At 43.4% G+C, this 25,416-nt stretch overlaps 1 protein-coding gene across 4 annotated transcripts in view; it reads left to right on the top strand.

Moving 5' to 3' along the window:
• Positions 1 to 25,416, top strand: part of ADAM11 (ADAM metallopeptidase domain 11) — a 63,585-nt gene that overhangs the window by 13,924 nt on the left and 24,245 nt on the right. For 3 of the 4 annotated variants that reach the window (XM_069953314.1, XM_069953310.1, XM_069953311.1), the window contains exons 3-12: positions 1,308 to 1,384; positions 3,122 to 3,185; positions 6,725 to 6,819; positions 7,998 to 8,058; positions 12,713 to 12,767; positions 14,160 to 14,215; positions 15,737 to 15,811; positions 17,097 to 17,165; positions 19,120 to 19,286; positions 20,237 to 20,321. In XM_069953314.1, coding sequence (XP_069809415.1) covers positions 1,308 to 1,384; positions 3,122 to 3,185; positions 6,725 to 6,819; positions 7,998 to 8,058; positions 12,713 to 12,767; positions 14,160 to 14,215; positions 15,737 to 15,811; positions 17,097 to 17,165; positions 19,120 to 19,286; positions 20,237 to 20,321 — 804 coding nt within the window. The remainder of the gene's footprint in view (positions 1 to 1,307; positions 1,385 to 3,121; positions 3,186 to 6,724; positions 6,820 to 7,997; positions 8,059 to 12,712; positions 12,768 to 14,159; positions 14,216 to 15,736; positions 15,812 to 17,096; positions 17,166 to 19,119; positions 19,287 to 20,236; positions 20,322 to 25,416) is intronic. The other variant, XM_069953312.1, reaches the window with a different exon arrangement.

Here is a 25,416-nt window from a genome sequence, read left to right on the forward strand (position 1 = left end):
TCATAGAAAATCACTCTCGGTCCCATTGGTTCTCTGAGAGATAAGCTACAGCCAGAGCAATCTTGCTGCACCTTACTCCTCCCCATAGAGAACACAGGATCGTTTGGTCGTGTTGCACATTCCTGTGTATGGGGTGGGGTGGAGGTACGGATTGTTTGGCTGTCAGTTATTAAAGGTGTATAGTCACCTTTAGCTTCATCCAGGTACAGCTGTGTTTATAATGTAAGTAGAGAACATACCCAGAGGGTATTTAGGGGTCACACATTTTATCATATCACACTTGCTGACCCAGTTGGTGTCGTACTGCTGGTTCATTATTCTGGGCCTCATTCCAGGACATAGATGTAAGTAGAAGAATGTGTGAGAACAGCCAAATGTCCTACGTTATCAACAAATCCTCATTAAAAGTTTGGCCACAGTTCACATTCAGTTAGTGGAGCCGTATGCTTAATAATAATAACAACACTTTATTAGGTTACAGCTAGATCAGGGCAGCAACATTTCTGGATGTATATAAGGATTATATACTTACCTCTATTCCGGCTCATGCTGCAAGGCTTGTTAAAGGGTTGGTCATGGACTTGTAGACTAGCTACCAATAGGTGGCACTAGAGAGTTTTTTTTTTTTTTTCATTTGAAAGAGGAGACAATTTACATAATTACTTTCAAAAAATCATCCCTTATTGGCCACATCTCCTTGTGTAATGAGTAATGTGTAGCAGATGAATGATGACAAGGGTCAGACAAACTTTCTAAAAAGATGTCAGCAGAGAGCACTGTATCAGCCTGAAAAGAAAACACTGCTTCCCGCAGGACATACAGCAGCTGATAAGTACGGGAGGACCCAAGATTCTTAAATAAAAGTAATTTACAAATCTATATAACTTTCTGAAACCAGTTGATTTGAAAGAAAAAGTTTTTCTGCCGGATGCACAATTACTAGTATATAGAATAGGCCCTGTGCACCAGACTGCTGGGGCATCACACTCAGGGTGCTCACTGCTGCCCTGCACACCTAATAATAAAAGGGTTATCCAGCATTAGAAAACCATGGCCACTTTCTTCCAGAGACAGCACCACTCTTGTCTCTAGTTCAGGTGTGGTTTGCAATTAAGTTCCATTCACTTCAATGGAAGTGAGTTTAAAAACCTGCACCCAAACTGGAGCCAAGAACTGTGCTATCTCTGGAAGAAAGCGTCCACGTTTTTCTAACACTTCATAACCAGCACAAACCTCAGCCCCCTTTCTCATCTCTTCAGGGATATTGTTAGTACCTGTTCTCACTGTTTCTCTGTGATATTATGCAGCCGGCTCACCTCGCCAGTGTCAGCTTCCTGGTGCCAGCATTCAAGACGGAATTTATTCTCGACCTGGAGCTCAACCAGTGAGTGTGAATACATACATAATAATAATATAATATGTAATGATAATACATCCCTCCACCTGTCATCTCCATCCACCCAGATCTGGGTCAGGTCGTGAGACTCTGCTCTGGTCATTCTGTGCAGGTTTTATTGTCCTGTGGATGTAAAGCAATAGAGAACTGTGCAGTGTATAGGGATTACTATCAGGGGATTTATGCTGGTGTATATAGGCTTCTTCACAGAACGCATGAAGGAACATGGAAGGTGGAAAGTAGGACATGTTCTATTTTCTCCTCTCATACTTTTTGCATTGAAATATATGAGACTGGGTTGTGAAGTCTCGTAAATGATCAAATAGTCATTTATTCTTCAATCCCAAAGCAGGTGAAATAGAGAACACAGCACGGATAATCAGAAATATCTATCTATCTATCTATCTATCTATCTATCTATCTATCTATCTATCTCCTATCTATCTATCTATCTATCTATCTATCTATCTATCTATCTCCTATCTATCTATTATCTATCTATCTATCTATCTATCTATCTATCTATCTATCTATCTATCTATCTCCTATCTATCTATCTATCTATCTATCTATCTATCTATCTCCTATCTATCTATCTATCTATCTATCTATCTATCTATCTATCTATCTCCTATCTATCTATCTATCTATCTATCTATATATCTCTCATATCTCCTAACTAGATTCACTGTCAAACCCTTTTCATGTTTTTCCTGTTTTACTGTATGTATTACATCATGGAATCACGCATGCTATCTGTTTTAATGGGATCCCTTGCGTGCCTCTGCTCTTTGCACCTCTCTGCTCAAAGAATTGACATGTCAGTTCTTTGAGCAGAGAGACGCTTGTTCATTCTTCAGCGCGGAAAGAGGAGTCGCGCGAGCCTCCCATAGACTGTCATTATGACAAGGAGGCTTTCTCTGCCGCGGAATTCCTCAATTTTTGCTCTGTGTGCACGGAGCCTAAAGGTGCAAAATACTGTCACACAAACAAAATAAGGGCAAGAAATAAATAAATAAAGGTTCCAGTATTTATGTATTTACCTTTTCATAAATTTGTCCCTCATTTCGCTATAACGCATTGGACTATTCTGTAGGGTCCATAACATAAAAAAACAAGACAGAATCCATTATATTTCCAGTTTGTAATGCAAGAAAACAGAAAATACATTGTTAGGCCTCATTCCCATGTTGTAAGATAGTGGCCGTTCTGTGAAACGGCTCTGTCTGTTAAGTTCACCCCGGCCGGTACTTCAGTACCGTCTGGATGAACATCATATCTTTTGAATTGGAATGCGGGCACATACGGGTGCACCTGCGTTCCAATTATTCATAGCAGACAATTTAAAGTGTGGCCGGAGCCGCACTTTACATTGTCTGCACAGTCAATTTCTTGCAGCCGTTATTCAATGAAGTAGTTTTTTGTGCAGCCGCATGAAATTCCGGACGGAGTGCAGAGAGTGGGTATACACTCTGGCCGGGCTTCCATAGTAATGAAAGTGATCGGCCGCTATACTTAAATAACAGCCATTTTTGCAAACCTGCAACAGTGGCTGTTGTTTAATGAAATTATACGTTGTGTGAACTTAGCCTTAAGAAGTAAAGTCTTTCACAAGGCACTGCATCTACCTAAATTCTATATAACGTACAATAATACATATATATATACCAGGTGTTTGATACTGTTGATGTAATAAAGGATTGTATATTGTCTTTTTTTTTCTAGTAATCTCTTGTCATCTGGATATGTAGAAATCCACTACAGTGACAACAATAATTCCCGTGTACTGGTGAGTATTTCATTACTGACTCCCAAAGTGACTGACCAGTTAGGGGGCTCTAAAATTATATGTATGTCAGTACCTACGGGCTCATACCTACCTGCTATTTTACTCCTTAGTTCCTGTTGCATGGTTTTATAACTTAGCTTCTTTGGGCAGAGCTGTGATCTGTGGCTACTGTTGTAGCTACTCCTGCCCCCTCTATCCCCCTATGGCTTTGCCTCCTCTGATGTGCTGCTGTGTATAAATACAAGCCCACCACAAGATCAGTTTTGAAGTGTCACTGTCATCATAGAAAACTTTTGACTAGAGATGAGCGAACCGGGCCGAGGTTCGGTTTCGTGCAAACCAAACTGTCGGCATTTGAATCCCGCTGTCTTTCAGTTCCGTGGGGAAGGTAAAGATAGCCCGAGTCCTGCCTGGAAAAAAGGAATACAGCCTAGGTCATAGGCTCCATCCCTGTTTTTCAGGCTGGACCTTCCCCACGGAACTCACCACAGAACGGAGGACCCGTGCAACCCCCCCGCAGTTCCCCCCGGACTCACCTGCTCACTGCTGCCGCGTGTAATAGTGGCGGCAGCGAGCGGGGAACAAGGAGCAAACGAGCGCTCACATCGCTCGTTTACTCCTCACTGTCGGCCCGTGGAATAGGGCCTTAAGTCAGTAAAAGTCTGACTGACTGCTGTCTCCCCTTTAGTCTTTTAAATAGAGAGAAGCACTACTTGAGCATGCAAACCTGAGTGTGCGGCATTTGATTAGCAGAGGCTTAAGAAGTTGGATGCAGCCCTAGGGAGTCCTGGAAAACATGGATACAGCCTATTGCTATATCCATGTTTTCCAGTCAGAGTTCACACTGTGTTTTTGCAATCCGTTTAACGTATACGTTTTATGGAAAAAACGGATGCAATTGTGTGTTATCCGTTTTCCATTGACTTCCATTATAAAAAAAAAAACCTGATCAAAATGGATGCGTTTTTTTTTACATACAGAAAAGTAGTGTCAACTACTTTTTTTTTAAAATGCATCTGTTTTTTTTTAATGGAAGTCAATTGAAAACGGATCCAAACGGATGACACACAATTAAATGTTTTTACGTTAAACGGATTGCAAAAACGCAGTGTGAACCTAGCCTTAGGGCTGCATCCAACTTCTGCAGCCACCGGTAATCATATGCCTGCACGATCGGGTTCACAGGCTTGCATTGTGCTCATTTCTTTTTTTGTTGGAAATGGATAGCGCCATGTTACTCCTGTTAGCTCTGCCTAACTTATCCTGGATGACATGGCCTCTCTAGTAGTGGCCTGGCTTTATCAATATGCTATGATTTCTGTTATTAGACAACTCCCGTAATATCTGCTGGGATCTGCTATATTTTCTGCTAGAAAATGTGCACCCCTTTACATTGACACCAGTACTGGCTGCTCACATCCACTTGGACCCCATTTTCTTAGTCTATTTATTGTTTGATGAATCATACGCTCTTCAGTCTATGACTATATGTACTAGGCACACCATATATACTCATACACAGAGAAGTGTGCACAGTGATCATTGTTTATGCATTAATTTCATGAAATTGCTTTCTGGGAATACATCTATAATTGTATTATTATACAGTACATGTATTCCCATCATGCGATTTCCAGAAATTAATGCAATTACAATCATTGATATTAAACTTTGGGTAATAGTATAATTGTAATGTAAAGTTATTATCACGGCAGTCCACCCCTCCCCCCATGTATTTTAGTGAAGTTGTAATTAATTTCTCCATTAAGTCTTAATTCCAAAGGGACAGATAATTCTAGAAGACTTATTTAATTACAATTAAAGAACATGTAATTGTTCCGATCACATACTGGAAATGTACATTCTTCAAGCCGCAAACCATAGAGCCTTGGCTAGACCAGGGTGGGGTCTAGCGGGACACATGTCTTTCACCCGTAACCTTCTGTAAACAGGTATGGACTTTGCTGCAGTAAGATTTCCAGGTCGTTGTCCAAGAAACAGCAGCAGATAAGTGGCAATAGTGCTGATGTAGTTGTAGTGTATTTGCGGGGTGTCACTAGAGGACTGTAGGATGAGACCAGAAAATGAGGCAGAGAAGTAGAATGACGAGTACCAGGCTGATACGAAGACAAGAATATCAGGATAAACACTATAAAAAATGGCAATATATAAAAATAAGATCCAAAAAAGGACAAACATTGATCAAAAATCAGGCCAGACAACAGTAAAGAACAGATGCCTGGGCATCTTTTCCTTTTGTTGAAGTGGTTCCTCTTACAATATCAGCTGGTCATGGGGCTCCCAAGGAAGGCTGGGTTCACACTACGTTTTTGTAACAGTTTTTTTTCATCCGTTGTTTGTATAAAACGGATGCGTTTGTGTGCATCTGTTTTGATCCGTTTTTCCATTGACTTCTATTATACAAAAAAAAAAAAAAGCCAGATCAAAACTGAGATCAAAAACGCAGTGTGAACCCAGCCTAACAGGAACTCTTGTGTTTAATCCAAATCGTGTATGTCATGCAGGAAGGGTTGCTTTCTTTTTAGTCTGACACAGTGCTCTCTGCTGACATCTCTTTCCAAAACAGGAACTGTCCAGAGCAGCAGCAAATTCCCATAGAAAACCTTTCCTGCTCTGGACAGTTTCTGTCTTGGACAGAGATGTCAGCAGAGAGTCAGACTGGAAAGAAAATACCATTTCCTGCAGGACATCCAGCAGCTGATAAGTATAGGAAGACTTGAGATTTTTAAATAGAAGCAAATTACAAATCTATATAACTTTTTGAAACCAGTTGAAAAAAAAAAGATGTTTGCCAGGGTACCCCTTTAAATCATCACCTCCCCTGTCCTCCAGTTGTGTGTGGTATTACAATTTCGCTCCACGGAACTGAGCTGCAAAAACCCTTACCCAACCTGAAGACAAGAGATGTGCTGTTTCTCGAAGAAAGCGGAAGTATTTTTCTAAGCCTTTTAAAACTTGTCTGCGGAAGGTTAACACTATAATAGCTGCCATTACTGGTCATCACCAAGGTCACTCAGGCAATATGAAGTCTTTTTCTCCTGTGATCTTTTACACCTATACTATGCCCACCATATACTATGAATATGTAAGACAAGGTACACTGTGTTATTCAGTCGTCTCCGGATAAAATGGGTCATGTAGAGAAGTGTGTGTTCAGTACGGCTTCTTCCTTTGCACATTCCCTTTCATGTGAGGCAGGACTAATAAATGAAGGTTCAGTTTACCTCAGGCCATGTTCTGTGGGAGGTGGAGAGACCCAGATATTGTTTTATAATTATTTCCGCTCCACTTAAACCATTGGACCCATTATATAAGACGACGTTGAGTACTCTCATAGAGGACATGAAGTTAGCGAGTGTATCGGGGGCAGGAATATTTTACCGATGACCTGTTGTAGAGAAGGCGTCTGCCGCAGAACGTACATTGCAGATTTCTCTGCCTAGATACAGTATATGGTTTTATAACCGGGCATGACTAAGACCTGCTGTTTTCTTATGATGTACAATTTTATTTTGCAGACCCCCGGTGAAGCAGGAGATCACTGTTACTACAAGGGCCAGGTGCGTGGACACCCGGACTCATGGGTCGCAGTGTCCACCTGTCATGGGCTCAGGTGAGGTTGGCACTCCCTGCCGTTACATATAAGTAATGATTTCCTTCCATGTGATTTGTGTCTCCGGGCCCATTTGGTGACAGCAGGAGGTGTGTGGGGGTGTGAGAACAGAGCAGGATGTTACTGTGAAGCTCTCGGTGCTGTTGTTGCTGATTTTTCCAATGATTCAGAAAAATAAGTTGTGACTGATGACATCACCGCTTCACACTCTCTGAGATATAGACAACAGGGTGCCCCCCCCAAAGATTATTGAAATTTCTTATTACTACTAGAAAGTGAGTGGATTTAGATCAGAAAGAGCGCCATGGGTTATGGTCTGCCAACATATTCTGTAGCAGTGTACAAGAAAACACAAAGTTTTTTTTATTTCTCATATGTATCAGCATAGCCCTGTAGCCATGTACTTATACACAGTAGTTGTCTAGTTGTATTATACACAACTAAAGCACTTCACACTGCCTGCTCATAACATCCCATGTTTGTAATATGTAATATGAAGCCTATTGGGATGAAGGGCATGACCAATATTATACAGGGGTTATACAAAATTAAAGGAGAAGTCCCCTGTACACTAAAATAGGCATGCGGGAGGGGGGGGCAGTAAATTATAAACAAGTTAAAAGGAACCTGTCACCTGAGAAGAGAGGGAAGAGCCCGCCCAACCCCCCCGGTGGAGCCCCGGATACTTACCTCATCCTGCAAGTCCCACCGCGGAGAAATCGACGCCCAACAGTCTGCGCGCGCAATATGTAAATGAGAAGAGATGAGTCCGATGTCCATAAGAAATCACTGCTCCTGTATTCTTGTGATAGATGGGGGCTTAGCACTAAGGACATGTGAATACATAGTTCAACATCTCCACACCCTTTAACAATGATGGCTTTTGGAAAAGTTATAAAATCATGTTTTCCTTCCAAGCTCAAGTGTCATAGAGGCTGGTATTAAGCTGCAGCATGCATGTCTCCTCCCCCATCCCTCCTTAATTGGTCCAGTCCTTCAATCAGGCAGTGCAGGTAGGGGTGGGGGAGGGAGGAGGCATGATATACAGCCCACAGATTTCCTGTAAAATGCTACAGCCTTATGTATCTTGGGATCACCAGGACTATGTGACTGATTCCTTCCTTTTTTTCTTTATAACAGCTATCAATTTATATATATATTATTATTTTTAATTACAGTGGAGCGTTTTCTGATGGAAAATTCACCTACACGATATACCCCCAAGTGCAGGAGACCAAGGTAAAGAATCTACCCAGTTATCTGTGTGACCAGTATAAGAGCAATTATATAGCAGCCATTGTTCTCTCTGGTATATATTGGCCTTCATGCAGAATGTATAATAGATATAGGAGACTGAGTTAGGGCTCCTTACACAATATTGCATTCTACCGGGGCTAAGTTATTGTCTTTCAGTTCTATTGGTATATTAGGTGCTGTGATTCTGCACAGTCCCTAATGGTGAACTTCATTGTCTTGGTGTAATTTTTTGTTCTTACTGTTGACCATAAAGTGCCACTGTCATTATAAGGCTGCATTTACACGTCCGTTGATTTTGCGGACCTGAGGAAGGTGAATGCATGAAATGGATCGTTTCTCAGCTGCCAGCATCAATATCATTCTGGCAATGGGGAAACTCTTTGAAGCGCCCCGACACTGTAGAGAGAGAGACCCACGGCTCTGTCACTACAGTGCCACAGCACTTCAAAGAGTTTCCCCGCTGCCGGCATGATAGTGACACATTATGTCAGGCAGGGAAACACTTTATTCACCGTCCGTAGGTGCGCAAAATCTATGGACGTGTGAATGCAGCCTTACTTTCAAAATTACAATCAGCAGTAGATGTGCAAAAAAATGGTCCATGGAGCCTCGGTTGCAAGTCTCAAAACACAGAAATAGCCATATATCCCTCCAGGGAAGGAAAGCCTGTTGCTAAAGGGTGCTTCCCAGTGGGGAGATCACTAAACCACCCAGATATGTAGCACCATAAGTCCCACTCGGTTGTGAGTATTGAGACACAAATAGGGAAATATCAGGGGTGCCCCTTCTGCTTCAAAGTCTAACTCAGTTGTGAATATTGCGACATGACAAGGGATTACCAAAGACAGGCGTTCATCCACAGACAGCTGTTTCGGGGTAGTTGCCCCTCGTCAGTGTGGAGCAGGATTCTGGCTAACAGAGCAATGAAAAATAGACCAAAAAAACACAGCAATCACTGAGCTCTTCACTCTTTGGAAAGAAAAACAGACTATATGCAGGAAGTCCTGGTCATCTGCGCTCACAGAAAACACATCAATCATTTGATTGACAGACGCATTGAGCCGTGACTGTCTGTACTGGCTTAGACTTTTTGTGTTTAGTCTCTTATTTTCAACCAGCACAAGACCAAAAAGCTGCTTATAGTGTCATATACTGGGGAGTAAAAGGAATATTTTAGGAAGTTCCTTGGGATTCTCTCCAGATAGCTGTTAAACTATAGGATCAGATGAGTTTCTTACAGCGCTCTCTAGTGGACACATCAGACCTGAAATCTGCTGCCATTTAGGCAGGAAGAATGGTAGTGAAAAGTTGCAGAAAGGGGCAGTATATGGCTGTTTACTATAAAGACGTTATATAATTGGTTGCTGTCCAGACAAATAATAAATTGTCCTTTGGGACCCTTCTTATTTTCCGGCAGTGGTAAGCAGAATATTAACACATGGACATATCTTAGCTGAGATGTAGTGGAGACATTGTGTATACATTATTCTGGTTGGCACTTAATGTAATCTAGAAATGCTTGTCTCCTTTTTGTGGGGGAGTTCAATTATTATGGATTCAATCCATAATAGGTTGTAGGATAAGATCTTTTGTATTGAATGAAGGAGGGATGAGTCCATTTGCATAATGCTATTAGAGAAATACACATTGCCTTCTGACCGCTAATGATAACAACGGTGATGGACAATCTTTTGTTATTAATGGACAAATAATGAACCTGCAAAGGTGTGAGGTTTGGCCTAATGTGGCGTTAGTCTCCAGTGATAGGAGGAAAGGGGAAATCGGGAACAATTCCCAGGGTAAGGCAGTGTCTGCCCTGATATAGTAGTGTACAGTCATACCGAAACCATCCAAGATGTACTCCTCAAGTTGCTCTATGGACCAGGGTTATACATGACAAGTCCACTTTAGGGAGTATAGCTGCAGGCAGGTTCAGTGCCATAGCTTCAGCAACGTGATTGACTGGTCATCTGGATGCACAGATTCCCTCTACCGTGGGACCTATTCTTTAGGCCTTTATATTTAAACTATTATACATAACGTGATGTATCAAGTACCCTTAAGTTCCCTATGCACTTTATACTTTGTCGGCTGTACCCGCTGTCAGTATAGGGTGTATGAGGCTCTCCTGAAAGTTAACAGACAGATGATGTGGGGCAGAGTGGTATGATGGAAAATTACTGTCCGATCCCTTTGTTCTGAGAGAGATAAGCCATCGCAAGACCTCTCTGGCTGTAGTGTCCCCCTCCCCATAAAGAACACAGGAACGCTCGGCCATGATGTGTATGTGACGGGAGAGATAACTGTCGGCCAACGGTTATTAAAGGTGTTTGGCCACCCTAAAGGAGCGTGAATTTACTTATGGTCTTCAATGTCTTATAATACTGTGCTCCGATCCAGACTTGACCTATCTTACCTCTTAAATTAGAACCAGGTACAACCACAGTTTGGTCACATCCTCCACACAAAATAAGGGTCCAAATGTGCGGGGAATATTGGGTGCCAGTTGGGGAAACTGGATCCAGCCATAAGGTTGTATAATTGTGGGTACCTACAGCCAGCCCTATCCTTCCTCACTCAAGGAACTGGCAGAGCACTGGCCCCGATAAGGGCAACCCCTGCCCACTACTCATCCTTATAGATGGCCAGCACTTGCCCGCTTGCTCAGAAAATGATTGGCCCTTAAATGGGCTAACCCTGCCTACTCTCTCCCTAACATGCTTCCATTTGTGTTGGATGGAAAAAGTGGGATTTGCAAAAAAAAATTTAAGCTACATTATTATTATTATTATTATTTATTTATAAAGCGCCCTTAGTTCCAGAGCGCTATACAATAGATAGGCAACAGGCAGGAACAATACAAGATCAGAAAACATTACATGATGGCAAAAGACAGACTGGTACATGGGGGAAGAGGACCCTGCCCCCGAGGGCTCACAATCTATGGGGTATAGGGAGAGAAACAGGAGGTAAAGTGCAGCCAGTCAAGTGTGATGCAGAGTTATTGTATGTTGTAGCCTTGTTTGAAGAGGTGGGTTTTCAGGTTACTTTTGAAGGACTTGATGGTGGATGAGAGACGGATGTGTCGGGGTAGCGAGTTCTAGAGTATGGGGGAGGCTCGGGCAAAGTCTTGGAGGCGGTTGTGCGAGGTACGAACAAGGGGGGAGCGGAGACGGAGGTCACTGGAGGATCGAAGGTTACGTGAGGGACGGTAGCGGGATATCAGGTCAGAGATGTACGGAGGGGACAGGTTGTGGATTGCCTTTTATGTCATGGTCAACAATTTAAAGTGAATACGTTGGGCAATGGGGAGCCAGAGGAGGGATTGGCAGAGGGGAGAGGCTGAGGCAAAGTGAGGGGAAAGGTGGATTAGTCGGGCGGCAGAGTTAAGGATAGACTGGAGGGGATCAAGGGAGTTAGCTGGAAGGCCAGAGAGGAGGATGTTACAGTAGTCCAAGCGGGAGATAATGAGAGCATGGACCAGCAGTTTGGTGGAGTCAGGGGTGAGGAAAGAGCGGATTCTGGAAATGTTTTTGAGGTGAAGGTGGCAGGAGGTGGTCAGGGCCTGAATATGTGGTTTAAAGGACAGGGCAGAGTCAAAGGTGACCCCAAGGAAGCGGACTTTGGGGACAGGGGACAGAGTACAGCCATTGATAGTGATTGACAGATTAGAAGGCGGGGTGGAGCGAGATGGGGGAAAGAGGATAAGTTCTGTTTTGTCCATGTTGAGTTTTAGAAAGCCGGAGGAGAAGAAGGATGATATGGCCGATAGACACTCTGGAATCCTGGATAGCAAAGAGGTGACATCCGGACCAGAGAGGTAGATCTGAGTGTCATCGGCATAAAGATGGTACTTGAAGCCATGGGATTCTATGATATGTCCCAGGGCAGAGGTGTAGATGGAGAAGAGAAGAGGCCCGAGTACAGAGCCTTGGGGAACACCAACAAGAAAGGGGACGAGGAGAGGAGGTGGTGTGGGAGTGGGAGACACTAAAAGTGCGGTTGGAGAGGTAAGAGGAGATCCAGGAGAGAGCTAGGCTAGTGACACCAAGGGATGAGAGGATTTGTAAGAGGAGAAAATGGTCAACTGTGTCGAAGGCAGAAGATAGGTCAAGGAGAAGGAGCACAGAGTAGTGGCGTGAGGTTTTGGCAGTCAGCAGGTCATTAGCCACCTACATTGAATAAGTTTCATCTGGATAGGGTTAATTTTCTTTATATTCCACTTGGTTCTTCACGGAACCTGGGTGGTTCTTGTTCTGTGAGTTCTGGATATTTCAAGGTGTCTGCTTGGCCACCATGCAGTTATGATTGGGCCTTGAGACTACAGAAACAGGTCCGGTATAGAACATGCCACCACGGTCGGTGATCCATTTTTTCAGGATCTGATCATAGGTTGGCAGAAGAGAAGCCTCTGCAGGAACTCTTGGAGCTTATATTGTGACATAACGGCTTTTACTATTAGGCCGAGGTGTGGAGACCCCTACCCCCATCATGTGCCGTGCATGTCTAAACATTTTGCTTGTTTATGACCAACTCATGACCTAACAACCTGATTACTTTGCCCTTGCCAGACGCCAGTATTATTGTACTTCTGCTTTCACTTTGACAATATTTGACAATCTGTTTTTCTTTCCAGAAGTCTCTTCCATGGCCACATGTAATTGAGCGTGCAAAGAAATGCAAAGAACCAGGTACATACACGTCTTTAATACTATGTTGGCTCATGATAATGGATTTGCTGCAAAATGGATGTAATGTATGATAGTTTACAGCTGTCAGTGCCTGGTGTAGAAAAGCATGTGCCACACGTCTTTATTTATTTGATCAAACTTGTAGACATAAAACTGTCAGCTAAGTGCATAGGTAAGAAAGCATTACGTCTAGAGATGAGTGAACCTCGAGCATGCTCGAGTCCATCCGAACCCGAACTTTCGCCATTTGATTAGCCGGGGCTGCTGAAGTTGGATAAAGCCCTAAGGCTATGTGGAAAACATGGATGTAGTTATTGGCTGTATCCATGTTTTCCAGACAACCTTAGAACTTTATCCAAGTTCAGTAGCCGCCACTAATCAAATGCCGATCGTGTTTGGATGGACTTGAACCCGAACCCGGTTTGTTCATCTCTAATTACATCCATATGTCCTTCATTAGAAAAAGTCCATATGGCCCCTGTCAGGGGCGTAACTAAAAATAGCTGGGCCCCATAGCAAACTTTTGATTGGGCCCCCATCCTTAATGAATGACCATTAAGCCATCAAGTGTAGTCGTAACTGCACAACTGCAAGCGCTCGTCAGGAGTGCTTGCAGTTAAAGGGACATTTGCAGAACTCGGAACCTGCTTGGCCACCAGGTGCTGCAAGTGATGATAGCTCAGGGGGCTCAGTGTATTGAAGGAGTGGGCCACCGGGCCTACTGATACGGTGGGCCCCATAGCAGCCGCTATAGCTGCTACAGTGGTAGTTTCGCCCCTGGCCCCTGTATTACCAGGTGATGCCTATGGGCAAGAATAGGGCTGCTCCTATGAAGAAACGTTAAAACCCAGAAAAAGGGGATCAGCTCCAGGTCATGCTTTTCTTTGTTAGTTGAATACACAATTGTCCAGGTGAATGGGCAACAAACCCAAATATGGCGGTATCCCCAAACTTGTAAATTTCCTGTTTTCTTCCCTTTCAAGTGTCATGGAGGCAGTGCTAAGCTGAGTCCTACAAGGGTCAGCTTACAGTGTCTCCTATCTGCCTAATCACAGATCTGAGCTGTGGAATTTGCAGACAGGGCTTGGCACTGGTAGCCAAGCCCTGTACATCCATCAACAAACGGAAGGGGGAATAAAGAGGTGTGCAGCACTTCATCTCAGGATCACCTCCTGGACACTTGGAATGGCATTAAAGGGGCAAACCTATAAATTTGGGAATAAGTAAAACGTGATACACTGGCATAGTGAAGTTTAATGCCCATTCAGCTATAGTCATGTCTGCAGCTCTTGAATCGCATGAATTGGAGCCACTTCCTCTACAGTATTTAAATGCGTATCTGATTTCAGATGCAGACAACAGTCCACCCATATAATTTGTCTTGTTCCGCAGGTTGTATGCATCTTCAGTTAATTCCCAGAAGCTCCAAAATACGGAGGAAAAGACAGGTCAGTAATTATCGTCTTATTTTCATCCTGAACCTATTGTGTGGCAATGGGGCCTGTGGTTTGGCTATAGTTATTCTAGTTATAGTTATTTTGACAAAATGATCTTCAAGCAGTCACTGTTTTACACAATGGTGACATTGTAACACAGACATTATCTGCAGCAGAACCTCATGCAGAATAAGCAGGTGAGTCATGTCATTTTATATTTTGGTAAAAACAGTAGTCATATGAAGCAGGTGGTGTACAGTACATATACACAGCTTAGCCTTACGACCCCAAGTTTAATTCACTCAATCCAGACTGCTTAGGGTCCTATTACACAGAGCGATTTTTTAACGATTAACGACTAACGATCGCAAACAAGATTGTTTATCGTTAACTTGAAATCATTCACCATATTACACAGAACGATGGTAGTTAGTTAGGATCGTTACTACAATCGTTATTGCGATCGTTACTATGATCATTTATTCCTTCTCATCCCAGCAAAACAATGAACAATGTGCAATTACACTGAACAATTAGTAAAAAAAAAATGCCGAACTTGAGCGAAGGATTAACGATAATTTTAGGTCTGTCTATAGATTGTGTACTGTGCATAACACCAGTCAAGATGGCGCTTGTTACCAAATCTACACAGAATGGAGGAAAAAGAAACGCAAGCCCTGGGGTTGTTTCTGTGTATGGGGTTCCTTATTGTTCCATTTCTAATGGGGAACACCCTGGACTAGAAACCAATTGTATGAACCTAAAACTTTTGAATAAATATAAGGCTATGTTCACACTACGCAAAAGTACGGCCATTGTTGCCATCGGCACCAACGGCCGTACTTTGTGCGGTGTGGACATAGCCTTATCTTCTGTGGGTTCCCGGCTGGAGCATATACACATCATATACACTCCGGCCGGGATCCTGTACGGGGCCCGCAAATAACTGTCATGTCATTTTTCTGCGGCCGCAATTCAATGAATTGTGGCTGTAGGAAACCCTGTCAGTTCACACAATGAAGCGAGCAGCTCTGGCCGCTTGCTTTATTGTGTGCTGTGGGAGGTTTAGATGCGGGCGCGCACAGATGCGCCTGCATCAAAACCCTGCGGCCAAAAGATCATGTACTGCAGTACCGGCCGGGATGGTTCATGCAGAAACCGGTCACGGAACGGCCGGTCTCTCACGTTGTGTGAACGTAGCCTAAAGATGTAAAGAATTCTTCCCCCCAAGCTAATTTGTATATTTGGAACCGAAGTCTTGTTAGAGCATATTCACAAATTTTGTAGAAAAGCAGAAATATGAATGTAGGTCTATAGTCTCTACAGGCGGATGGGTCTTTGCTAGGTTTGGCATTAGAGACTGGTGAGTGATTGCACAGTATAGAGAGTTCTCAATAAAGTCATTTATAAGGAAGAAGGATTATATATGACAATGTTACTATGAATAAAAATGATTACAGACATCAGAAGTTCTCTAGGAGGGACATGTCATAGCACATCTCACCTATGTATTTATGTGTCTCCCTTCTCTAGGTTCGCCAAACTGCACACTCTGCTTTGTCTGAAACCAAATACATAGAACTTATGGTGGTCAATGACTGGCGTCTGGTACGTGTTGCTGACTAGTGTATAATGTATGCAATGCTCTGTAATTATATAAAGAAAACCCCTCCTCATAGTAGTGTTCTCCATTAGTCCTTTTCTACAATTAAACATCATATTTGTCCATTTGTTAGTTATAACTATTTGTTGAGTTGGTCTCCAGCTTTTATCAAAATTCACCTTTGCTCTGGTTATAAATAAGTCTACAAGTACAGGACAGGAGATATCAGGGCTGGAGACAGCTGACAGAAGGCTTCTCTGACAGTACTGGACACATCTGACGGCAGTATAGGTCAAAATAAAGAGATTGTAGAAGTGAAACTTTTAATAATTTGTGAACCAGTTTTGCACCATATTTAGGGATGGTCCGAACTGAGTTCGGTTCGGGTTCGTACGAACCCGAACTCTCAGTAATGATTCCCGCTGTCTGCCCGCTCTGCGGAGCGGGCGGATCCAGCGGGAGGACCGCCTGGAAAACTGGGATACAGCTATAGCCATAGGCTGTATCCCAGTTTTCCAGGCGGTCCTCCCGCTGGATCCGCCCGCTCCACGGAGCCGTCAGACAGCGGGAATCTGATGCCGAGCGTTCGGGTTCATACGAACCCGAACCTCGGAGGGTTCGGACCATCCCTAACCATGATCAATACAAAGCAAGAGCAATAAAAATCTATTCTATGCAATAAATTGTCTTTAAAGGACAACTCCAGCACTGATAAAAAAAAAATAGATTGAAGCTCCAGTTGGTGTCTTCATTTTTCTTCACTTCCTGGTTTTGGCTTTCCCATCATGCACTTTGTCTCCTGTGATGTCTAACTGACTCTGTAGAACTGTAAGATGGCTTACATCTTGCTCAGCCAATAAGAGCTGAGCAACATGAGTCATCTGACAAAGAAAGGCTGGCCTAACAGGGCTTAGACTGGTTTCCCTCTTGATGATGTCATTGTCACAAAATGGCTGCCACAGAAAAGCCTGGGGTCAACAGTCATTAGCTAAGAATAAGTTTACTTTACTTCCCGATGGTGGTGTGTGGGTGTGTGTGTGTTTGCAGATAGGTGATTGAAACTTATTACAAAGTTATATAACTTTGTAATGTGTTTCAATTACTGGGAAAAAGCGGAGTTGTCCTTTAACGTAACAGGAGGACCACTGAAGGATTTTTTTCTACCTTCACATTTTAGTTGACACTTATACTATATGATACTGCAATGTTATCATATAGGAAAATCACACAATTTCTCCTAGAAAAAACTGGAATTACGGGAATGCTAAAACCATTACTTGTCCTCTTTAGTTTCAGGTCCGACAATCTGTGGGTCTTACAAGTAGTTATGCCAAATCTGTGGTGAATCTAGCCGATTCTGTGAGTACTGTGTTGTTATGCCCTTTTAGTTGAGGCCTCATTGATTTCTTTGTGTTTTTATTTCTAACCTTCGTTTGTGGTTGGTTACGTGACTAATAAGCGATCTTTCTTTCTGAGAAGATAATAGAATCTCTAAGCAGAAACCGATCATTCTTTGTGCTTATGTTGCTACCAAAAAAAATTGGACACTGTTACTTTAAAAGACTTTTGACGTGGAAAGTTTTGATTGGTCAGGGATTCAGTGAGGAGCAGCACTCAGTTCTCCCCATTCAATGTGAACCCAGAACCACAATGATCTCTGAGATGTCAGAAGTTTTTTGATGTGACAGGTACAATTTAAAAGGGAATGTGTCACCTAATTTAAAAAAAAAAGTAAGTCTTAAAGTGTTTTTTTTTTTTTTTTTTTTTTTAAAAAAAAAACCTCCATGAAACAAAATATGAAAAATTAACTGATCTAATTTTTCTTATTTCTCAGTAATGGCCACCAGGGGGAGCTCCAGCAGGAATACTGCTGGTAATAGCAACCTGCAATATGGCTGCTAAAAAAAAAAAAAAAAAAAAGAGGTTGTCCCTGCTCACCTGATATCATCACCTCCTTCCTCTTTTCACAAGTGAACAAAGAGGTGGAGAGGTGTCCTCCATTTTTTATATTAAGGGTATGGTTATCATGTTTTCTTGGGGAAAGGTTTGTTGCAGAAGACAATCCATGGTAGAGATCTGAGGCTGACATTTGGAATTTTGCCAGTGATTTGCAGTTTGATAATAAAATTAATCCACATGCTGCTTTTTCTGCACAGAATTCATACCAAGAACTCAAACATGGCAATGCTCATTTCAAAGCTGAAGGCTACCCCTATAAAATGAATTGACGGCTACAACTCTAACATTAAAATGATACTGTCACCTCCTTTTACTCTTGTTTCATTTCATTGGTGGACAGTGTCAGCTAGGCGGGGCTTAAGGGCAGTTGGGCTGCCTGTCCTAAATGAGAAATGGCTCAACTGCTGTGAAGCTCTGCCTAGGTGACACTTTCCACCGATAAGATGAAGCGATTTTCCAGCAGAAAGAAAACACAGACAAGTTTATTACAGTTATATATTGAATGTGCAGCATCTAAGCTTATGGACTTTAAATGAAGCCAGTCTGAACAGTCATATATATGTGGTAGTGCCACAGTTTTGCTGGGTGTTGACACGAGTGATTAGATATTGATAGCCTATTCTATGGTCCCCATATATAACTGATGATCGGTGGGGGTGGGTGGGAGGGAGTTTACCTTAGCGTAAAGCTCCTATTACACGGGGCACGTGTGAGGAGAAAACGGGTGATGTCAGCGCTTGTTTGCTCCTCCTTACTCGCTCGCTGCCGCCACTATTGCACACGGCGGCAGCAAGGGGGTAAGTGCAGGAGGGGCTGCGGGGAGGCTGCCCGGGTGATCGCTAGATTGTCCGGGCAGCCCATAGAGGATATCGGCGGTCTGCTGACACCACTCCTATTCCACAGAGCGATGGCAGCAGATTGCTGCTATCAGTCTTTTGTCTTTCAATATGTTGAAAGACAAACGACTGCAACAATCAGCCCACATCATTCATGTTGGCTGATCGTTGCCTTCTATTACATGGGACTATCAACGGCTGTAACGGCCAAATACAAACGATAATCGTTCCGTGTAATGGGGCCTTCAGGATAACTTATGTTATCAATGGTTTTCTGTTATCTTTACTTACAATGGTATATGATTGATTAAAGATGACACCAGCCAGTCCAAGGTATTTGCCTGTATAACTTTTTCCATAGCTTGTTATTGCCCCTCTGAACTGGCTTTTTATCATTGGGATTGTCAGTATCCTGCACCTCTTCACCCCTTATACCTCCACAGTTTCCCTACTCGGCTCCCTGCCCACCTTTTAATACCCCCTGCCCACCCTGGTTTATTCCTGGCTTCTCCTCCTAGATTTTCAGGGAACAGCTAAACACCAGTATTGTCCTGGTGGCAATGGAAACCTGGACGTCTGGGGATAAAGTTGCGGTTAGTGAAGACCCTCTGCAAACGCTGGCTGATTTCATGAAGTATCGGAGTACGGAGATACCAGAGCATAGTGATGCCGCTCACCTCTTCTCGTGAGTCCAATGGGGTCAGCTGCACCTTATTATATAATCCATTGAACATGCCACCGTCATCCAGTCCATGTCACCCATTACCCCACTGTCGTGTTGCCTTCACGGGGGATATACTGAGTAGAGATGAGAGAACCTTGAGCACGTTCAGGTTCTGCTGAACCCAAATGCTTTGTATTTGATTACTGGTGGCTAAAGAAGTTAGATGCAGCCCTAGGGAGTCCATAGACCAAGGAGATTGTGCATGTACAGATGCCTCTCTACAGCCAAAGCAGAGCATTAAGGGGCTTTCCAGCGCTACAAAAACATGGCCACTTTTCCCCCTACTGTTGTCTCCAGTTCAGGTGTGGTTTGCAAGTAAGCTCCATTTACTTCAATGTAACTGAGTTTCAAACCCCCACCCAAACTGGAGACAAGAGTGGTGCAAAAGTTACCATGTTTCTTTAGCGTTAGATAACCCCTTTAAATGGGTTATCCAGGATTATACAACATAGCTGCTTTCTTTCCAGACCAGCACCACCCTCTGTTCCAAGGTTGTTTGTGGTATTGCAGCTGGGCTCCATTGAGTTAACTAGAACTGCAATATCACATACCGCCAAAAGGGGTGCTGTTTTTAGAAGAATGCAGCTATGTTTTTTTAATAATGTATAACCTCTTTAATTGTAATATACAGTATGGCTCTTCAATAAAGTCAAGGGCCACATCTAAACCCCAATTTGGGACTGGCAGACCCCCACCAGTATGAAGAATTAGCAGTCAGTAGCGCAATAGGTTATGGCTGTACAAAGAATAATAAGCTTGAAAAGGATGACATTGTGATTGATCATTTCCACCACAGATCATCTCATTCTGACACTATAATAGAAGCAATGTAATATTAAGCCATTTCCCTTTAAAGGTCCTAATTCTGAGAATATAATCCCTCACTAATGTTCTCCCTTCTCTGTATTTAGAGGACGCACTTTTAAGAGTAGCCGCAGTGGGGCCGCTTATTTCGGTGGGATATGCTCTCCAGCCAAAGGTGGTGGTGTCATTGAGGTCAGTATAAGAGTAACCAGGTAAATAAGCACAGTAAATGTATTACTTTCCCCCGGTGATTGATTTTCCACAACATAATAAGGTCTTGCGGATATAGCTAGAGATTTCCTAACCTTGCCGTTTCAGATGACCGTTTTAGGGAGTCCACTTAGGCAGGATTATCTAAATCTGGGTGCCAGGCCATGATCTAGATCCCCCAACCAGTGGCCCAGCAACCATGGCTAAACTACAACTTCCATTCAGCCCTTTGGCCTGCAGGGTATGGTTGAAGTTTTATTTTTGCAATAACAGAAGAGACATTGGGAGACATCTAGAATATCTTTTCTTTCAAATCAACTGGTTTCAGAAAGTTATACTGATTTGTAATTTACTTCTATTTAAAAATCTCAAGTCTTCCCATACTTATCAGCTGCTGTATGTCCTGCAGGAAGTTATGTATTCTTTCCAGTCTGACACAGTGCTCTTTGCTGACACCTCTGTCCATGTTAGGAACTGTCCAGAGCAGTAGCAAATCCCCATAGAAAACCTCTCCTGTTCTGGACAGAGGTGGCAGCAGAGAGCACTGTATAAGACTGAAAATAATACACCACTAACTGCAGGACATACAGCAGCTGATAAGTATGAGAAGATTCGAGATCTTTAAAGTAAAATGCAAATCTATATAACTTTCAGAAACCAGTCAATTTGAAAGAAAAAGATTTTCACAGGAGTATTCCCTTAAACCAATATAAGGATTACAGATCTTCGGGGAAGCAAGATTTTTGGTTTTAAGGATTATCCTTTTCTCATGCCAAAAATTTAATTTTCAGTGTAAAACATCAAAACACTTGTCTGTATACATACCGAATAATGTAGGAACTGCTGGGAATGTAGCTAAGGAACACTATACGGAATTCTATGTATTTGGTGTTGCTCGTATCCTCCACTTCTGTTAAACGTCTCATAATGTTGCAGAAACGCCCTCTAGTGGTGTGCGTCATTCAAGCAATATGAGCGCAGTTGCTATAACGCACCACTAGTAGGCGCTGTGTGCGAAAGGATTTTTTTTTTCTTCCTCCAGCTCTGGATGTGACATAGATTAATGGATAAAGGAAACTATTACCATTATTATTATGACATACAGACTATTGCTTCCTAAGAATATGCCAGAAGTACATACTAACCTTATGGCTTTTTTAGAGTCTATGTGAAAGCGTATTTGTCATTAAGAAAAACGTTTGACATGTCACAGGGACCTGTCAAAAGGTTTTTTTTTACCAGGCAAGGTCTCACAGGAAGAAGCCCACTTTAAGGGGTACTCCAGTGACAACCTTTTTCTTTCAAATGAACTGGTGTCAGAAAGTTATATAGATTTGTAATTTACTTCAATTAAAGAATCTCACGTCTTCCAGTACTTATCAGCTGCTGTATGTGGTGCAGGAAATGTTTTATTTTCAGTCTGACACAGTGCTCTCTGCTGACACCTCTGTCCAAGACAGGAACTGTCCAGAACAGGGGAGATTTTCAATGCGGATTTGCTACTGCTCTGGACAGTTCCTGTTACAGATAGAGATATCAGCAGAAAGCACTGTGTCAGATTGAAAATAAAACACAAGAAAACCCCCAGCAGCCTTGGCGTACTGGTCCAGAAAGCTGTGTGGTGATTGAGTATAAGTTTTTACATAAAATATACAAGTGCACAGCAATACATTGTCCCTCCTGTACTGTTTTGTGTTCTGTGAAATCCATGATTAGATGGTAATACAGTTAACATAGGAAACGGCTGCCTGGAGACTCCAATCTCTGGCATTAGTTTTCTTCTTCATGATCCTTTTAACAACATTCCGCGCTCCATAAGTTTTCTCTAGCATATACCTGGGCTGAATTACCAATGTAAAAGCAATTTCTCACATGAATTCACTTATTGTAGCTCATTTACTCTACAATTCTCAGATTTGGATTCCCTTGTCTGTGTGGCCATCACAGGGTAGGCTTATGAGACTGGACCCCTTAGACTGAGCCCACTAGTAAATGTTCCTTTTAGGTCTAGAGAGAAGTTTGCTTCCAGTCTCACAAGTATAAATGCTTGAAACAGTTGTTTTAAGGCCCTTTTACCCAAGTCTGATATCGGCTGAATAAGCGCCCACAGGAACGCGTGCTTCTGATAGGCGGCCTATATTCAAGGTCCATGAACGGACAAAACACCCCTTTATTAACTTTTTTTTTAACAATTGTAATTTTTATTGTTTTTCCAAAAAAAAAGAAAGACATAAAATTGTACAAACTGGGTGAGGTACATGTGAAGGCAGCAGAACATTGTTATAATGCGTAACATAGATGTCAAAGAGGCAACTTAACACCTAAACAGGAGCAGATAGGAGATCCAGAATAACAAACCGTAATAAAACAACAGCTACCAGGTCCCGGTCAGGGTTTGGAAAAGACAATGTCTGTTTGGGTAGGGTCCATAGACCATACTGGGCTAGTAACGAAACAACACAGAACAAAACACAGACTTAGGACGAGAAGGGGGCAGGAAATGATTGGGGGGGGGAGACAAGGACAGGGAAAGACGAAGACGGGAACAGACGACAGAGGATGGGAATCTAGGATGTACCGGAGGCAGGTGCCGACGGGGAGGAATACAAGTCCCAAGGAGCCCAAATAGAGTCAAAGGCCTCTAACCGGTTATTCAGGGATGCCGTAAGGCGCTCGAGAGAGCGTAACTCCCTGACTCTAGCTTTAAAATGCGGAATGGAAGGTGGGGTCGATTGCTTCCAACATTTGGCGATTAGGGACTTGGCTGCAGTTAGGAGGACCAATAGCAATTTGGCCTGTTTTTTCCGGATAGTTTTAGGGAAAAGGTTGAGGAGGCAAAGGCCTGGGTCCCTAGGGATTTTAACACTGAGGATAGCTGAGGATATCTCACACACCTCCCGCCAAAAGGGTCGAACAAGCTCGCATTCCCAGAAGATATGGAACTGGGAGCCTAGCACTCTAGCGCATCTCCAACATAGTGGGGATATCGAGACATTGAACTTATGAAGTACCTCCGGTGTGCGGTACCAGAACATCAAGACTTTATAATGGGATTCTTTGTAGGTAGTGCATATGGAGGAGGTGGCAGCCCTGTCCCATATAGCAGTCCAGCATTCTGGAGGCAATGTCCTCCCTAATAGCGTTTCCCATTTAGTCATATATGTGTGCTGTACCTGGGTTCCCTCAACTGGGGAGCCAAGGATGCGATAGATGTCAGAGATAAGGCCCGAGGTCGAAGTCCTTATTCTAACTAGTTGCTCAAAAGCCGAAGGTTTAGAAACTGTGAGGGCTCCCAGACGCGACACCATGAAATGTCGGAGCTGGAGGTACATAAAGTGCGCTGAGGGAGGGAGAGCATATTTATCAGCCAATTTATCATAAGGAAGGAGTGAACGAGCTATGGGATCAACTATGTCAGCAAACTGGAAGAGTGTCTTCGAACCCCAGAGTTTGACAGTATGGGATTGAAGACCAGGAGGGAAATTTGGGAAGAGCAAGAAAGAGTTCAGGGGGGAGGCAGAGGAGGTGAGCCCAAACCTGGCAGAACATGAGGACCATATATGGAGGGTAAAACGGATAGGTCCCAAGAGCGAGAGATGTGAGAAGCTAGGCGGTGAGGAGTGCCACAGGAAAGAGTTAGGATGGAAGGGAGCTAGCCATATTTTTTCAATTTCCGCCCATTTCTTGTACGCCAAATATTTGGACCATGCCGTGATTTGGCGTAGGTGAGCCGCCCAATAATAGTGAAGAAAGTTAGGGACTGCCAGCCCTCCTCGAGATTTGCTACTCATCATAACCGAGTTGGGGATGCGGTGTCCCTTGGACGCCCAGATAAACTTGAATACTGCTCTTTGGACACTACGCAGCTCTGAGAGGGGGATACGGACCGGGAGCGTCTCAAAGTAGTACAAAAGTTTAGGTAAAATGGTCATTTTTACTGCCGCCACTCGGCCTAGGAGCGAAATATAGTGGGGGGACCATTTAGTCAGGAGGTTCCGTATATCTCGGAAGAGGGCTGGGTAGTTAGCTGAGTATAGGGACGGGTAGGAGGGAGTAAGGCGGATACCTAAATATTTAATGGAGGTAGAGGTCCATTTAAATTTGAAATTGGAACTAAGCTGGGCAATCAAGGGGTCTGGCAGATTTAGGGGCATAGCTTCAGATTTAGAGGTATTGACTTTGTACCCCGACAGGCGACCATATGTACCAAGAAGAGAGTGTAAGTTCGGGAGGGAAATGAGCGGGTCTGACAGGGTGAGGAGGACATCATCGGCAAATAACATGATTTTAAACTCCTTGCCTCTGACCGACACACCTCTGATGTCCGGACAATTTCGAATCGCCGCCGCCAGGGGTTCAATGCAAAGAACAAAAAGTAGGGGTGACAGAGGGCAACCCTGGCGAGTGCCATTCGAAAGAGAAAAGGTCTCAGACAACATATGCGGGAATTTGAGTGCCGCTGTGGGATTGGAGTATAAGGCCCTGACCGCCGTTAGGAAAGGCCCAGAGAAGCCATAGCATTGCAATGCCTCAAACATAAAAGGCCACCCAAGACGGTCAAAGGCCTTTTCAGCGTCCAGGCTCAGCACAAGGGCACTCTCTTCTTGTTGATTAACAACATCAATGAGGTCAATAGCCCTCCTCGTGTTGTCCCCACCCTGTCTTCCCGGCACAAACCCCACTTGGTCCGCATTAACTAGGGAAGGGAGCCAATACCCCAACCGAGTAGCCAGCAATTTAGTAAATATCTTAAAGTCTGAGTTTAGGAGGGCAATTGGCCGGTAATTGGAGCAATCCAGGGGGTCCTTGCCAGGTTTGGGGATAAGAGTGATGAAGGAGTGAGACATGGAGGTAGGGATAGGAGATCCCTGAAGAAAGGAGTTATAGAGAGAAAGTAATTTAGGGGACAGTTCAGAGGAAAAGGTTTTGTAGTAGAGGTAGGAAAAGCCATCCGGCCCAGGCGCCCGCCCCGATGGAAGGGTTTTAATAACCTCTGCAAGTTCCTCCGCGGCAATCGGTGCATTCAATTCCTCGAGCGCACTAGCGGTCAGAGAAGGCAGATTACACTCGCTGAGGA

This window comes from Dendropsophus ebraccatus, chromosome 14 (assembly GCF_027789765.1).
Source record: "Dendropsophus ebraccatus isolate aDenEbr1 chromosome 14, aDenEbr1.pat, whole genome shotgun sequence".
Taxonomy (NCBI): Eukaryota; Metazoa; Chordata; class Amphibia; order Anura; family Hylidae; genus Dendropsophus; species Dendropsophus ebraccatus.